Source organism: Lithobates pipiens, unplaced genomic scaffold (assembly GCF_037356315.1).
Source record: "Lithobates pipiens isolate NorthernLeopardFrog02 unplaced genomic scaffold, aLitPip1_a1.2 Scaffold_16, whole genome shotgun sequence".
In the NCBI taxonomy this organism is placed as follows: domain Eukaryota; kingdom Metazoa; phylum Chordata; class Amphibia; order Anura; family Ranidae; genus Lithobates; species Lithobates pipiens.
This window is the reverse complement of record NW_027507748.1, coordinates 534,493,718-534,512,082: the sequence shown is the minus strand read 5'-3', so window position 1 is coordinate 534,512,082 and position 18,365 is coordinate 534,493,718. Positions and strand designations below refer to the sequence as shown.

The 18,365-nt window shown below is 40.6% G+C and overlaps 1 protein-coding gene across 2 annotated transcripts in view; it reads left to right on the top strand.

Moving 5' to 3' along the window:
- Positions 1-18,365, top strand: part of ERICH6B (glutamate rich 6B) — a 305,261-nt gene that overhangs the window by 73,009 nt on the left and 213,887 nt on the right. For both annotated transcript variants that reach the window (XM_077483224.1, XM_077483225.1), the window contains exons 2-4: positions 4,668-5,006; positions 9,026-9,071; positions 11,730-11,854. In XM_077483224.1, the coding sequence (XP_077339350.1) occupies positions 4,754-5,006; positions 9,026-9,071; positions 11,730-11,854 (424 nt within the window). In that variant the 5' untranslated portion in view covers positions 4,668-4,753. The remainder of the gene's footprint in view (positions 1-4,667; positions 5,007-9,025; positions 9,072-11,729; positions 11,855-18,365) is intronic.

The following is an 18,365-nucleotide window of genomic DNA, read 5'->3' as shown; positions in this document are numbered from 1 at the left end:
ATCCTCAATTTAATGCTACTGTGTGAGGCCTCTACCTCTCAATGTGGAGTTGGGTACACAACCAAAGGCCCTTAACACATTTCCTGTGTTATTTCCTAATTTTGTGGCCTGCTTTTTGTTTATAGCATTCTTCAGTAAAATAAATAATTGACTTACCAGTCCTTAGATGTGGTGGGTGTATAATTCTGTAATCTTTAGAGATAGCTGGCAGCAATGGAATTCATAACAGTCCACAGAGGCAGGCAGCAGAAAATTATCAGTTCTGCCATGTTCAGTAGGTTTTCCACTTTGTTTAACTAGTTTAACTTGTCAAACAGTCATCAAATTTTAGCATTTGCTATAGTAGAAAATGATTAACTTCTATTTGACATCCTGTGTTAGAATGCCAGGGTGTTACTGGGACAGGAAGTCCCAGAAAGCAGTAACGCTGTATCCCTTCCCACACTATCCAAAACTTTTTTTTAATTGGCTGGAGTTAGGCTTAAATATCAATTCTGTTGTGAATTCTATACGGTTAAAAATATCCCATCTTCATAACCTCATCTTGACAACGGAGTTGCATCAAGCAGTCTCCACTGAAGTACAATATATATATATATATATATATATATATATATATATATATATATATATATAATGTCACAAGATGATGTTTACAGTTATCATTACCACTTTAATGAAGTAATGTGTCAAAGTTAATCTATTGGCATGGCACAGTACAAGTTGTCAGACTGCTCTTACTGCCAACCAAAACCTGCTTTTCCTTGATTCCGTATACAAAGCTAGCCTAGCAGTCTCTATCATTAGTATGTAGAAATGTGACAGTGACTAATGCTAGCACCCAACACTGGAATTGTTCTCTGAGAATCCATCGATTTTAAAGGTGGAAAATACAATTTATTCAGTGCTCATCTTGGATTTACAAATTGCATTTTTATTTATGGGATTTTTATTCTGAATTATGAATGTTCACATAAAAAAGGAAATCATCTTCTCCAAGCAACTCTTCATGTAGTGAAACAGTAAACAAAATATGAGAGAAATTGCCATTATTGATAAAGACAGCAAAGATTATTAAGCACATGTTGTTGAGCTGGAAAGGATTTATTAATACCCCTTTTTGTAGAGTTCAGAAGTTATCGGCACTGGTATTTTTCAGTTCAGAGTTGTCTGCAAGATTGAGGATTTAGTAGAGTTGCTCACCAAACAGGAAGCATTTACCGTAGCTTAAAGTTGTCCAGGGATTAGGGAATTACATTTAAAGTAGAACTACAGATACAACTTTTTTTTTCTTTTGGATAGAGTAAGGAAGGGTAAAAACCCCTGTCAATTTTTTTTTTTTCTGCCATCTGTGCCCCATTGGGAAGTTAGAGAAAATCCCTGCTAAGTGAGGAGATCCCTCACTCAGGGTCACCAGAACTAGTGTCTCTATTGGAAGATGTTCCCTTAATTACTGTTCTGTAGACAACCCTAGATTTGGGGTTTTCTCTTACTTTCACTTTCAATGATAATTGTAAACATGACAAATAGAGAGGGTGAGGGTCAATCGTATGGGGGCACAGGCAACAATAAAATGGGCGCTCTGATCTATCCAAAAAAGATTTCCCTGTATTTATGCTTTGTTTTAAAGATTAACTTTAGGGTTAGGTTTGCCTCTTACTTGAACAGACTGCTAGTATCCTTATATTAACCGCTCCCAGAATGCCCCACGTGCATTTACTGCAGCAGGATGGCCTCGGCTGCGCATAATCACGTACCTGTACGTGATTTTGTGCACGCGGTTTAGGGGGGCACACGCCCGGCGCCCCCGCTCTCATTGGACACAGCGGGAGCCAATCAGCAGATCCAGCGGCCGCTATGGCTGCCGCAGCCCACCGATCACTCAGAAGAGAACTGGAGCAGCGGTGTGCCGATGTAAACAATGCACACCGCTGGTCTGTCAGGGAGGAAAAGAGGGAGATCGTGTTTCAGTTAAGCTCAATGACAATCTCTCTTTTCCTCCAGTGAATGCACTCCCCCCACAGTTAGAAAACACCTCCCAGGGAACCCCTTGAGCGCCCCTGGTGTTAACCCCTTTCCTGCCAATGTAATTTGTACATTGATCAATGCATTTTTTTTTTTTAGCACTGATCGCTGTCATTTTTTCGCAAACCAATTAACATACGTTTATTGGGATTTTGTTACCAAAAATATGTAGCACAATACATAAATGGCCTAAATTGATGAAAAAATTGTTTTTGGGGGGAGGGGAGGGGGTATGTATTATAGCAGAAAGTAAAAAATATTGTTTTTTTTTTCAAAATTGTCAGTCTTTTTTAGTTTTTAGTGCAAAACAAACCAAACCGCAGAGGTGATCAAATACCACCACAAGAATGCTCTATTTGTGGGGAAAATGGACATCAATTTTATTTGAGTACAACGTCGCATGTCAGTTGTCAGTTCAAGCACTGCGGTGCCGTATTGCAAAAAATGGCCTGATCAGGAAGTGGGTAGAGAGGGACATTACAAACAGTACTTCACTATCAGTTCCTTTTCTGTCTCCCATGGATGATTACGATCTATTAACTTTGAACACCCATGGGAACAACTTTTGTGAGAGGCTTCTGAAAAATCCATTTGTCCCAGACTAGCTCTTACAGATCATAGCACTTTTGACCCCGGACGGCAAAGCTGTGGGTCCATGCAATTTGGTGAGTATTTGGCAATATTTTTTGGAGCACCAGCAATATATTTGGAGCACTCCTGCACTTTTAGAGCACTTAACACTTTATATACAGTTTATCTGTTCATTGTTTGATGTCTTTTTCACTATTTGTATAGGATCATATCTATATTGTGGTTATGTCGTTTATTTGCACCTTTAGTAAGTTGTATTGTTACATTCTGCCAGTTCTGTTTATATCTATCCATTCTCCCCGGAAGTGGGTAAAACCTTCCAGTGCTGAAGTGGTTAAGGTGTATTTCCACTTTTACAGACAAATTGGGATAACACCTACTTTATAATTGTTATCATTCAGAAAGCAAAATGTAAAAAAAAAAAAAAGATTCTGCTTACCATTTCAGATCCTTTTTCTGAAAACTCCAGCAGTGACAATTCCTAACTAGTTCTCTTTGTTCGTAAGGGGGCTGGAGAGCTGTATTTTCCATAATTAACCATGTCTGTACAGTACTGGTAGATCTCATTATCAGTTGTAAACTAGATATGAATTCTTTTTTTTTTCCTAACAAAAAGTTAAATATAGTCATAAGGTCACACCTGTTATTCTGCGTACACACGACTGGACTTTCTGGCAGAAAAGGTCAGATGGAATCATTTCATTGGATATTCCGATTGTGTGTAGGCTTCAGCTGACTTTTTTCTTTTTCAAAAAGTCTGATGGACCTAGAAATAGAACATTTTAATTTTTAAATCTTTCCGATGGAATCAATTCCTATCGGGAAAACCGTTCATCTGTATGCTAGTCCGACGGACCAAATACGACGCAAGGGCAGCTATTGGCTACTGGCTATTAAACTTCCTTTTCTAGTCCCGTCATATGTCATCGTGTTCGAAAACAAATGGACTTTGGGGTGATCATGTGTAAGCAAGTCTGTTCGGTTGGAACTCAGTCAGAAACTCCATTGGAAAGACAGTCAGAGTTTATTCTGATGGAAAGTCCGGTCATGTGTACGTGGCATAAAGCCCCATACACACTATCAGATTATCTGCTGAGTTTTTCCTTCAGATTTACCAAAACCATGTAGTAGAAGGGCCTGCCTGATTGCATACACATTGAAACTCCTAAGGTTTGTCCTCATATTATATGGTTTTGGTAAATCTGAAGGAAAAACTCAGCAGATAATCTGATAGTGTGTATGGGGCTTAAGTGTTGACAATCTGCTAGGAATACAATTTTCTCAGCCTGGTTGCACACCCCAGAAATCTGATGTCATAAAAATGGAACAGAGGACAATAATGATCTATTGCACAGTTCTTCTTTAATTATGACTGAAGGATGAAATGTGTTCAGACTTGCCAATTGTGTGGTTTAAAGTGCCCTGGTGTCTGTGGTTTTTTGTGATGAGAATGATTGTGCTACCATAGAGAATAGTCCCTCTCCTTCCATCCCCCATTACCCTGCCACTCATCCTCTTCATTTTAGTTAGCCTTTATATCCCCATTTGTAAATAAGTAAAACCCTTATTTAACCCCTTTCCAGCCCCTGCATCCTTTTAAGTTGGCCATTATGCCTGGAGGTTGAGAAGGAATTTCCTGTCACATGACCAGTGTGATTGGCTTTTACAATGGTCACACGATCAGAAGGCCACCCCATTCGATTTTGACCAGACACCCAATTTGCACATATGTGTTATGTAGGTGGCATAAGGTCCAATTGTCCATTAAAATCAATACATCCCAAATAAAATACAGATCCATGAAATGATTCTTCTTTTGAGATTGGTAGGCTGGAGAACGTCTTTAGAGTGTGCAGAATTTGTATATACAAACACAACACTCTCATATCTACAGGATCCTTTACTCCTGAATTAGCAGACTGCATTCCAATGAACACTTCTCATCCATACAGTGACTAACTCTGAGTTCTAGTTTACAATGTATCAAAGAAATATTATTTATACGTTTGTTGCATTTATATATTGACCTTATTTTTGTTTCCATTTTGCAGAATGCTTTATCACAATGAACATGTTTGATTGATCAAATAACTAAAACAGTTATCACATACCTTCTAAATGAAATCATAATATCGTAATGGATAATAAATCTAAAGAACATCACCAAGGCCAAACACCAAGTCACAGTACTCTAACAGTGGAAAATGTGACCAAATTAGAGCTTCATTATGACTCTGTGGATGGAGATCTGAGGAAAGTGGAAGAATATATCAGGAAAAGCCAACACTTTGATCAACAGAGAAGTGTATTGTCCTCTCATCCCATACCGCAGCCAGAAGAAGATTTCAAGAAGAGCGGAACTGGCACAGCAGAAGATTCCAGTCTAGATGGTATGCCACTGTATCTTCTGAAATATAATGTTGGCCTACCAGGGGGGTTCTGGGTAACACTGTACATGGGGACCCATTCACCAAAGTGCATTGTTAAGTAAGAGAAAGGTAGTTTGAATCTGGTTGTTATTATATTGGTGTATTTATTCTAACATACTGCCTTAAAAATCTGTTTGTGTTGCTCAACATCATCAGTAACATTCTACTTTTCTAATGGCTGGAATATTTGAATCGAATTGGTGTCTGTCGGCAAGAAAATTACCAAAAACATGACCCGTGTTTTCTGGAGTACAATGTCTGGTTGCCAACTGCATGCTGCTGATCCAACCTCAGCAAAGCTTTATGCTTTTCTGTTAGGGCAACTCAGTATTCCTGGTTTCTGCTGGTCACTTGATATGTCATATCAGCAGGGCCGCTGATAGGGCAGTACAACCAGCCCCATTGTACGGGGCCCGCCCCCATCAGCTACACAGTGGGGCCCGGGCATCTTACAGTTTGTTACTGCATTTTAAAAAAAAAAGTTTCCTAAATTCCCCTCCCGCTCCTACTTGCTTACAGAGGGGGGGTTATATAATTTTCCAGGAGGGGAGTGTAGGCGCAGCAGAGGGACTATTTCTTTATTTTCGGGCACATGTACATCATGCCGCCCCACTATTTTATTAGTCCCGGCTGGCGGAGTGATACAGTGATTCTCCGTTCGTCTCCCGGCTGCATTCCTCATGAGTTATATAGAAGTTGATCGGCTGACAGGGGAGAGGAGGACAGCGTGGCTGCACTGGACACAGTGAGTGGGGAATAGAGGTTAGAATACTCACTGTGTCCTATCATGTATCTCACAGCTCAGTAGGTTATCAGCATTACAATTATCACAGGTAGCACAATAAGCAGGTGCTCTGTCATGGTTCTATCATGGCTCTAGGTCACATTGCTTTTGGGTGCTCACTGTATTATGGCTGTGCTTTGTTACAGTCTGTTACATACAGTACAGCCATAAGTTAACTCAGTGAGCACCCAAAAGCAATGTGACCTAGAGCAATGATAGAGCCATGACAGAGCACCTGCTTATTGTGCTACCTGTGATAATTGTAATGCTGATGATCATAAGAAACAACGAGATGCTACTTGAGGATCGTTTCACACTGAGGCAGCGCAACTTACAGCGCTACTGCCTCAGGCGACCCAGACGCGACCGCTGCAGCGACTTGCAAAATGACTTCTGTATAGAAGTCAATGCAAGTCCCCCCCAAAGTCGTTCAGGAACCTTTTTCTAAGTCGGAGCGACTTGTATCACTCCGATTAGAACGGTTCCATTGTACAGAACGGGACGTTACAAGTCGTCCTAGTGTGAACCGACCCTTAGGCCGCGTACACACGCGCGGACTGTTCGCCCAACCTTGTTCGTCAAACAGTTTCGGCAAACAGTCCGCTCAAAATTAGCATGGACGGACATGGCCACACACGACGAACGAACAGTTTGCTGAAACCGTGCGCGATGACGTGAACGGCACGTACGACGGGACGAAAAATACGACGTCCTATACACTGCATTATAACTTTCGGCGTGTAAATCCTTTCTGAGCATGCGCGGAACTTAGTTTGACGAACAAGCCTACACACGGGCGGACTGTTCGCTGAAACAAGGTTTCAGCGGACAGTTTTTCGGAAATTCCGTAAAACCTTGTTCGTCAAACTGTCCGCTGAAACTGTCCGCTGAAAGCCCACACACGAGCGGACTGTCCGCCCAAACACTGTTCAGCGGACAAAGTTGGGCGAACAGTCCGCCCGTGTGTACGCGGCCTTAGACTTCATTTGGGGGAGCAGTAAACATGCAGCAGAGCTACATTTTTACGGCTCCCCAAACCAATCCCCTTTAACTGCTTCCCATCCAGCAATGTACCAGTAAATCGCTGGGATAGACGGATGATATCTTGATCATCACTACAGCAATGATCAAGATATCATTTTTTTAGTCCCAGCAATTCTGCACAAAGTAAAGTAATCCTAATGGCTAAGAAGACACTGGATTACTTTTACAGGCAGTGGAAGGGGGTCCCATCACCACCTTTACTGCTTTTAAGATGTGACCAGTAGCATCCGGTTCCAGGGACACAGTGAGAGGGATGGATATTGTTCTTCCCACTGTGTGATGTCAGAAACCGGAAGTGACAAGGATGTTGTCACTGCCGGTTATGTAAAGAAGCCATCACTGGCTTGAACAAGCATCTAATCAAACTGATCTTAGTTTGATCAGATGCTTTGGAGGCCAGAGGACAGATATGGGGTCTAAAAGACCTCATATCTCTCCATAAAGAGGACCTGTCATGGCCCATGCTATCACAAGTAATGTAAAGATGCAGTGTAAGATTTTTTTTTTATTTGTACTAAAATACAATTTTAAATCATTTTAAACTGCCCCCCCTTCGTGCTTATTAATTGCAAAAGTATGCATTGGCTCCACACGCATATGTAAATGGCAACAAACCTGCATTTTGTTTCAAGCCGGGATCAGGGGTGGGGTCGAGGGTGGTTGAAGGGGGTCCCGTCAGGTAGGCTGTACAGGGCCCCATGATTTCTAACAGCTGCCCTGCATATCAGCACTCTCACTCTTTCCAAGCCCCTTTCTGTATTGATCTGTATGTCTATAAAGTGACACATACAACTTTCATTTTCAGCGGCTCTGAGAAAAACAAGAAAATAAAGTAATATCCCTTGAAGCAGGCAAAGGCTACTTCAACCAGGCTTCTCCAAAATACACCCCAACACCAGAATAGCAAGGAATGTGTGCACCAGAGTGGCACTACATATTTAGTTTCTAACTGTAAATAAATGAGATATTATTTATCGATTTGCTTATAAAAGCATGCAGCAAGGTTTGCTTGAAGGTGAGTGCCATATTTTACTTAAATGTAAAATCATTGGTATAACTTGGTATAACTTGCATAAGTCAAACAGACAAATAATCATCCTTTCAAAGTTTACTTACTTCTTTACTTCTTACTTCTACTTACTTGGTATAACTTGGGTATCCTGCCTAAGTCAAACAGACAAATAATCATCCTTTCAAAGTTTACTTACTTCTTACTTCTTACTTCTTTACTTTATTAGTTATCCACATTAAAGTGGACCTTCAGTATTTTTTTTTACTTTCCATCTATTAAATCCTAGCCCCACCCCCACTAGGACCCAATTGAATCCTGTATGGGATGGCTCCTCCCCTGCTGGCGTGTGCGGACCACGGCGGGAACTTCAGAGCTGTGGAGATACTTCCAGAAGCCAGGACCATGGGGCAGGTTTTCTTACTGGACGGGGAGTGTAGGTTAGCAAAGCCAGGTTCCTAGAATGCCAGTGATACAAACCGTTGCTGAGCTGAGCAGAGAATCATAGTATTGCTCCACCAGGAAAGGCAGTGGGCAACGGCAGCCGGTACTAATTGAGTAGCCAAGCTACATGTGGGGCAGAATGATGTAGATGCGCCCCAAAAAAGTTCCTCCACTACGCTTACCTCGTGGACCCCTCTGTTGACCTGATGGGGCCCAGGAAAATCTAATTACACCCCCCATAAGCACGTAAGAGTGAGGGAGAAGTTTAGTAAGTCATATTTTTTCTAATGAAGTAATGAACTGCAATGCTGACCACGTGGAGCTAATGGGGCCAGACCCGGTACAACAGGGCCAGTTGTTCTGCCCAGCAGCAGCCCTGGGCATCCTACTTGTACAATGAAGTCTTAACAGCCTCCACAGCAGCTACAGGATGGTTTGTTTTGCCAGACATGATTACAATTGATTTGGAAACCATGATTTTATCAGGTTTCTGAGGCTTTGCCATTGGACAAAGAAAAGAAGCCACTTTCATCCCATTGAGTAGGATTTATTATCATTTTAAAGTAAAAAACACAATCAAGACTTATGCCGGATTTATTTACAGTAGTTGCATACAAACATAAACTGTACATTGTAGCTCTTTCACCATTTTACATCCTGGTAAATAATGAATAAAGTTTTTTTGTTTTTTTTTTGCAGGCAAGGAAAAAAAAATGCAAATATATTCTGACACAAAAAAAAAAAGGTATGGGCTTTTCTATTCTTGGCAAGAACTTTAAAAAACAAATCACAGTTAGGAAGTAGAGGATATCTAACAGAAAGAAACTGCCTGTATTCTTTCAGGCTTATCAGATAGTTTGATTCAGAAAATTCAATTTTGTTCAGGACTAAAATTCGATTTGTTCCTTAAAAACGTTGGTAATTACTATATCCAACCTTTAAGCCTCATGCACACTAGCAGCCGTCAAACGCTTGTTCTATATGCATATAACTTTGTTCTGCCCCTAAATGCCATTGTATGTTAGCCTATGTGTCAGTGAAAGCCTATATGTTTAGAGGCAGGGGTTTTTAGGGGCAGAAATCTGAATGCACCAAAAGAACCAGTAGAAGAGTGTTTGGGCAGAAAAAACACCCGATGTCCCTAAAAATTAGGCACATGTAGTGCTTCAGAATTCATTCATTTCAATGGGCAGAATAAATAATATTCTGGCCAATTAAATGAATGAACTCCCAAATGCTTGACGTGCCTGAATGCTTCTAAGCATGCCAAAATGTGTGTACAAACGCAGAGAAAAGCAGAGTTAAAGACATGCCGAAACCCATGTTTATTTAAACACATTTAGGCACATTGTTAACACTGCTTTAATCTCTTTTTTGCTGTCTGTTTTTTTTTCTTTCACTTCCTCTTTTAGAGGCACAATTTAAAGTCAGAGGAAATTCTCTTTATCACTTTCTCTCCCAATGGCAAATGTCACCAGTACAAATAAAATAAATTATTTGCCCAAACAGGTACACAGGCAACATTAAAAAACCTTGTAGATGTTCTAACTGTTCTAAAACTGTACCTAAAACTAAATAAATAAATAAATAAATACAAATGTTACAGATGCACTTTAACCCAATAAACCCATGTATGTTGATGCACAGGTTTCAGTGCTTGCTGAGCCACTGCTAAAGAACCGTGCAGGTCAGGAAAGTAAAATTAGAATTGGAAGTCCTTGCCTTATTCTGGCCACCAAAACAAAAACATGTAAAAGAAGACAAACCGGCTACATCCCAGTAGGTAAGACTATAGTGGGGACTTTTACCAGTAGCGTAGTCCCGATAATAGTCATAAGGTACCGTCACCTAGGGGATTGAATATAATCGGCCAACTAGGGGTGTTCCGCTGAATTGAACTAGGCATGCAAAAAAGGGGTAAGGAAGAAAAGAGATTTCCCAAAAGAATTCTTCAGGGAGGAAATGTCGGTATTCACGAGTATAAATTTACTTTATTGAAACAATTCCACGTAATGACATAAATTAAAGAAATCAACCTCCACCACATTCATATACAATTATATAGAGGTCTAAGGATACAGGTGGCCACCACACACAGATATGCAGGCCTCTCTGTTATCATGCGCAGCTGGTTCTCTGTGTTAAGTCCTATTCCACACACCAATTGGGGAAAAGCTTCAGGGGAACAAAGCAGTCCATTTAGTATTTCTAGCAGATTGCTTATAAATGTAAAGTCAGACCTCCAGGACATCCGTCCAGTAACTACATGGTTAATAAAGTCTGCTTGATGTATCAAGTAATGTTCCTAGTAGCATGGTGCACATTAGTTTCGACAGTAGATTAACATAAGTGCATCCCCCTACAGCAACAGACATAGATTACCCAGTTAGCACTAGCTGCTATGGACTGGTTAATGGATCCTATAGGACAAATGTGAGAATAATAGGCTGTTTGGATAACTCAAGGTAAGTATTGGAAAGGTCTCACCATTTGTCCGTGTGTCCAGGATCAGTCTTGTCCAAGTCCTTTAATTATTGTCATTATGTGGAATTCTTTCAATAAAGTAAATTTATACTCATGAATACTGACAGTTCCTCTCTGAAGAATTATTTTGGGAAATCTCTTTTCTTCCCTCCCCCTTTTTTGCTTGCCTTATTCTGGCAGTAGCTTAGTATTATAGGTATAAAGTAAGTATTAAAGGCCAACTCTAGGCTCCCTCAGAGAGACCCTGTTGCTGTGAGACTCCTTGCCAGCAGAATTTTATATTTTTTTCCATACTTACCTTTTTCTGATGTCTTCTGGCTGATCACCTGAGTCCTAGTATTCTTCAGGCAGTAAGCATTCCTAAATGATGCATAGAGTCAAGCTGGCAAGATGACATCAGTGCCACACTCTGCATCAACAATATATGAGTACTGGGTGCCAAGTCTTCCAGGTTGAGTGACCCTGGACATCTTGTGGTGATTGGTGAAGAAGAGGTTCAATGAATAGCAATCCTGGATTGAAGGTATGTATTGCAGTTAGAGCTATTTTTTAAGAAATGAAAACTCCTGGAGTCGGGTTTTAAAATCAGAGACTCTGCGTAACAGCCAGACAACTAGCATTTTCAGGAAAGAGAGCTCAGCAATGATTCTTAAGGTCTTGTATTACACACATTTAACTATATATATCCTAACCCTCTTGAATTATATTATATTGTAACTGTACTGTCTCCTTTTATATTGAAAAGCACTTCACAAACCGTTGCTACTATATGAATTTTGGTATATTAGTCGTATAATTGAAAAATGCATGACTACTAGGTAGTTCTATGAACTGTGATAACATTTATTTAAAAAAAAAAAAACACTGAAAACATTTATAGAACTTACAAGTTATTTTAATATTTGTCTTATTCATACAGCAAAGTCCCTGTGGCAACCACTGGGAGAAAGCCGTTGGTAAATACAGACAAATGTCAATATAAAAGTGTTCAAACACAAACAGAATGGAGCTTGTCCACTCTCTCCCCAGCCATCAGTGGAAATGGTGAGTTAAAATCTATGAATTGGTTCTTTTCTGTCTTCTAATTTTTTAAAGGGAGCCTATCAAAACGGGAACATGGGAACTGCCGTTACTGTTTTTCTACTTATGTTTATATTGGAAAATCTTTCACATACAAATAAATATACAAGACAATGATGTGGCAAGTTAGGTTAGGATATAATATGGTTACAGTGGTATAAATATAGAGCCTGTCCATATAATGCAATAGAGGAGGATGGTAACACAGCTTCCATATTGCCAGGAGCCCAAGGGTAGGGGTGATTAAAAGGTGCCTACCACATACTTCCCTTTTTAAGCACATGATACTGTACCTGTCAACATTCTATTAAAGGAAATGACTCCCTCTTGCAAACTAAAAGGTCTACGCTTACTGATAAAGGAGATGGACATTAAATCTTGTAAATGATAATCCAACATCCTAAGGTTGAATATACAAACACATGATTGTGTACCAGAAGAAATCAAGCATACCCAACTGTCCACTTAAGCCTAACTAGATGTATTTTGTAAATGTAAAGCAATATTTTGTAGTCATGAAGCCCATACTTAATTTAAAAAGTGCAATCTTAACTTAGAGTGTGGAGGATAGCTGCTTTTTATGATGCATCCAGCTAGTTTTGTTGATTAGGGTTTGAACTTTGGTACAGGATTTTGCCATAATTTGGCAAAAACACATCTGGGTGCTATGCATATGTTACTAGCTTATGCATATAAAGTACAGCCGTGCTCAAAAATTTGCATACCCTTGGAGAATTGGTAATAGTGTGTGTCCTTTAAAAGAAAACATGAGTGAGTAGGCAAAAAGACATTTCTTTTATTTCTTATGTGATTGATATTCAACTGTTGGCCATGACAGAATGGCACAATCATAAAACAAAACATGGCAATAAGTAAACTAATGAAATGATCCTTGTTCAAAAGTCTACATACCCTTAGTTCTTAGTACTGTGTATTGCCCCCTTTAGCATCAATGACAGTGTGCAGTCTTAGCATTAGTGTGCAGAAAGTGTGCAGTCTTTTGTATTACCGTATATACTCGAGTATAAGCCGAGATTTTCAGCCCCTTTTTTTAGGCTGAAAGTGCCCCCCTCGGCTTATACTCGAGTCACCGCCGTCTGCCTACCCGATCAGCGTGTCGTGCAGACAGACGGCGGCCATTCCACTATTCAAAAGCCGCGCCTCCCTGTCTGTGATAGGCGGAACACTCAATTTCCCAGCAGTCAGTGGTCCGCCTATCACGGACATCCGCTCATCCTCATACTACAGATGAGGATGAGAGGATGTCCGTGATAGGCGGAACACTGACTGCTGGGAAATTGAGTGTTCCGCCTATCACAGACGGAGGCGCGGCTTTTGAACAGTGGAATGGCCGCCGTCTGTCACAGATGAGGAGAAGAGGTGCGGCGATCCTGGCATGGCCGCCGTATGTTTTTTGGCACACAGAGGCTGCAGAAGGACACAGAGACTGCAGAAGGACAAATTTTCACAAGATTCCCCATGCCTTTAGACAGGGATTTTTTTCTCAGAGACAAGGTGCAGGAACTCACCCCCCTTCCCTAGGTCAGCCCCTATCCACTCCCTAGAACCACCCCTAAGACCACCCCTTGTCTCCACTCTTACACACCTAGCACCGCCCCCTTTAGCGAACAGGGAGCCAAGTGTAATTTGGGGGGATATATAAGGTATTTTTGTATGGAATTTGATAATAAAAAGCAAAGAAGTACAAAATATTAGCAATATCCAGTGCTTACCAAAGAAATCTCGGATACACTTCCAGATATCCCCACATTCAGCAAAAAACAGCCCCATATATACAACAAAGGACATTCCACATATATACAAAAAGAGACAGTCTACGTATCCAGCAAGAGATAGCCCACATATATATCCAGCAAGAGACAGCCCACATATATATCCAGCAAGAGACAGCCCACATATATATCCAGCAAGAGACAGAGCCAAATACTGTATATCTTGAATTAGGAAGGCTGGCAACTCTGATGAATAAATAATAAATTACTTTTATTCAATTTTTTTTTATTATTTGTTACATAGATACACGGGTACAGGTTATATGCTGACGCTTTTCGGCTATGAAGCCTTCAACAAAGCTTTGATGAAGGCTTCAAAGCCAAAATGTGTCAGCATATAGCCTGTAACAGCAAGAGACAGCCCACATATAATCAACAAGAGACAGCCCCATATATATCCAGCAAGCGACAGCCCTATATATATTCAGCAAGAGACAGTCCACATATAACCAACAAGAGATAGCCCCATATACATATAGCCCCATATGTATGAATAAAAAGCAGTGCAGTGCAAAACAATTGACACAAAGAAACATAATGTATAATAATTGCAAGAAAAGGAAGTCCATAGAAGCACCGACAAGTGTCCATACAGGGTGATCCTATTAATAAACAAGCCATTCTCTTCAACCAAGTGATCTCCTCCACCAATGGAGAGTGCTAGCAGCTTGCCTCACTTGATGGACCTCTCAGCATGGATAGGGTCAAACAAGCAGTCCCTTAATACAGGGTAAATGTAGTATTCCACTTTAACATCTGCAATGCTAGGGATATACTTCTGAGCAATGTAGATCACATGTATCCAAAAATGGGCTCCACAGGTTTCCAAACGTGCGGACATCCAATGGCAATAATGGTACTAAATAGTGCTCTCCGTATAGTAAAATAAATACGAGTTTATTAAATGACTATTGCACTTACATATTTCTGCACTGTTTCCCAGTGCTAAGGATCAGCAGTAATAATGATCGTAATAGCCACGAGTGTGAACGGAAGACGCGGGTGACTTCACGTAGTCACGTGGTTTCATGCGCATTACGTCCCAGGGGGTGGGACTTCATTAGGTTGCTTTACACTGACTTCATCTGCAAATCGAAGTTCATTCCTTTGATCTGTAGATGAAGAGAAACTGATATGAAAAGTTTTATCTTTCAGCTGAGCGGCTGAGCATTGTTGGTGATAAACATTGTCCGGCTGCCTTTTTTTTCATCAGTCCAATTACCGGGACGTCAGTTTACACTTCAGCTGTCAACAGGGGAACCCCACTGACAGCTGACTGAATCATTGGTTGTTAAGGACACGGTGGTCCCGCTCCTTAACAACCGATAAGTGTCTGCTTTTTTTTTTAGATTTCAGCTGTCAGTGGGGAAATCCCTCTGGCAGCTGAAAGAACCGAGCCTGAAAGTTTCAGGTAACGGACCATTTACATGAGTACAGATACTCGTGCAAATGCTTACTATGTGCACAGATACAAGTATCGGTGCAACCCTAGTGGCAACAGGTACCACATGTTTTCTTTTACTTCTTTCTTCATAAACCTCTCCTAGATTGTAAGCTGCAACAAACAGGGCTCTCTGATTCCCCCTGTATTGAATTGTATTGTAATTGTACTGTCTTCCCTAATGCTGTAAAGCGATGAGTAAACTGTCGGCGCTATATAAATCTTGTAAAATAATAATAATAATATGTAATTATACAGTATCTCACAAAAGTGAGTACACCCCTTACATTTTTTCAGAATAACTCAACGCACAGCCATTAATGTCTAAACCGCTGGCAACAAAAGTGAGTACATCCCTAAGTGAAAATGTCAAAATTGGGCCCATGTTACAAGGTCTCAGGTGTGAATGGGGGGCATATGTGTTCAATTTAGTGTTATCGCTCTCACTCTCTCATATTGGTCACTGGAAGTTCAACATGGCACCTCATGGCAAAGAACTCTCTGAGCAAATGAGAAAAGAATTGTTGCTCCACATAAATATGGCCTAGGCTATAAGAAGATTGCCAAGACCTTGAAACTGAGCTGCAGCATGGTGACCAAGACCATACAGTGGTTTAACAGGACAGGTTCCACTCAGAACAAGAGAATAGGCCTCACCATTGTAGACCATTGACCAAAAAAAGTTGAGTGCACTTGATCAGAGTCATATCCAGAGGTTGTCTTTGGGAAATAGATGTATGCGTGCTGCCAGCATTGCTGCAGAGGTTGAAGGGGTGGGGGTCAGCCTGTCAGTGCTCGGAGTATACGCCACACACTGCATCAAATTGGTCTGCATGGCTGTCACCCCATAAGGAAGCCTCTTCTAAAGATAATGCACAAGAAAGCCTGCAAACAGTTTGCTGAAGACAAGCAGACTAAAGATATGGATTATTGGAACCAAGACATGTGGTTTGATGAGACAAAGATAAACTTATTTGGTTCAGATGGTGTCAAGTGTGTGTGGCAGCAACCAGGTGAGGAGTAGAAAGACAAGTGTGTCTTGCCTACAGTCAAGCATGGTGGTGGGAGTGTCATGGCCTGGGGCTGCATGAGTGCTGCCGACACTGGGGAGCTACAGTTCATTGAGGGAGCCATGAATGCCAACATGTACTTTGACATACTGAAGCAGAGTATGATCCCCTCCCGTCGGAGACTGGGCCATAGGGCAGTATTCCAATATGACCCTAAACACACCTCTAAGATGACCTGCCTTGCTAAAGAACCTGAGGGTAAAGGTGATGGACTGGCCAAGCATGTCTCCAGACCTAAACCCATCTGTGGGGCATCCTCAAATGGAAGGTTGAGGCATGCAAGGTCTCTAACATCCACCAGCTCTGTGATGTTGCCACGGAGGAGTGGAAGAGGACTCCAGTGACAACTCCGTGCCCGAGATGGTTAAGGCAGTGCTGGAAAATAATGGTGGCCACACAAAATATTGACACTTTAGGCCCAATTTAGACATTTTAACTTAAGGGTGTACTCACTTTTGTTGCTAGCAGTTTAGACATTAATGGCTGTGTGTTGAGATATTTTGAGGGGACAGTAAATTTACACTGTTATTCAAGCTGTACACTCACTACTTTACATTGTAGCAAAGTGTAATTTCTTCAGTGCTGTCACGTGAAAATATATAATAAAATATTTACAAAAATGTAAGGGGTGTACTCACTTATGTGAGATACTTATATATTTTTTAATGTCTTTATATATATATATATATTGTGACAGCACGCAGGTAAAGTCACCTGGTTGTATCCAGGATGGGAAATATGTGTGCCCTAGATTCAGGCTTTATGCAGACTTTTACAATTAGAGGGGAAGAGTTAATGAGCCCAGCTGAAGTAAGTGGGCTCATTAAGACCTCTACAAAAAACCCCAGCATGCTTAGGGAGATGCTCCATCCTGGAACCAGTTTTGTGTGTATAGACTGGGGAGTGTGATACCTGTTCTGTGCGGTGAGTTAACGCCTGTGTGGCAAACCTCTACAACAGAGACGGGGACTGGTGCAGCACAAGGCTGCACTCAGTTGTTAGACAGGGAATCTAAGTGTGTAATTAGAGGTCAAGCTGACCAGGATTTATTTTCATGTTTTATTTTGTTTGGCTGTTATATGTTTCACTGCATGTAGCATAAATAAACCGCATCTTTTGTTTTTTGCACCTACAACGCTGTCTGCTGTGCCTGATTTTGTGTTGTGAACCCATCCAGGGGGTCACACACACCCGCTGCCGAGCTAACCCTTCACAATATATATATATATATATATATATATATATATATATATATATATATATATATATATATATATATATATATATATATATATATCCTTTTCCATCTTTTTAAAATTCTATTACCTTCTTACACAGGTCCTTTGATAGTTAGTTATTTTCTGCTCCCAGTGGCTCAGTATCTAGCCTGTTCAGTGCATCCACACTGGAGATTAAAAAAAACTCATTGACTATTTATGTACAGACGTTAATTGCAATTTAAAGAGCCACATGTGGGAAATTAACCTTTAATTGCCATTTTAACCTGTGTGTGTGTCACCTAGTGTGTCTGTACCAAGGCCAAACATTCCTGGGTATGTAAACTTTTGATCAGGGCTATATGGGTTATTTTTTATTTTGTTATCAATATGATTTAAAAAGGAGCCAAACAACTATGTGATAATAAATGGCTTCATATAATCACTATTCTTACATAAAAGTTTTTTATGCAAACTTTGGAGTGCAACTGTATTTTCTGTACACATTTAAACTAATGACAAAATCAGAAGGTAAATTTGACATAAGATAAAGTGGATAACCCCTGTACAGCTGTGTATGCGCACTAGTCGTGCACGTTGCTGCATCAAATTTGATCTGCGTCCAGCTGCATTTTTCCCTGCCAAGTGATACCACGAATAGAATATTTTTAGCCCCTTTTTCTAACTATATTGGGAGATGTGTGTCCTCAAATAATATATCTCAATCATCTTCTTGACTCATAGATAACTGAAAAGCTATTTTCCCAAAAGTCATAGAATGCAAGGAAATAGTATGTAAGATAGAGAATAGGCCATCAACTTGCTGATCCGAGATCAAGGCAGTTTTTAAATTAAGGCTATGTTCACACTGAGGCGCTTTGCAGTCACTATAGTGCTAAAAATAGCGCCTGCAAAGCACCCTGAAAGAGCCGCTCAATTCACTCCAAATTGAAC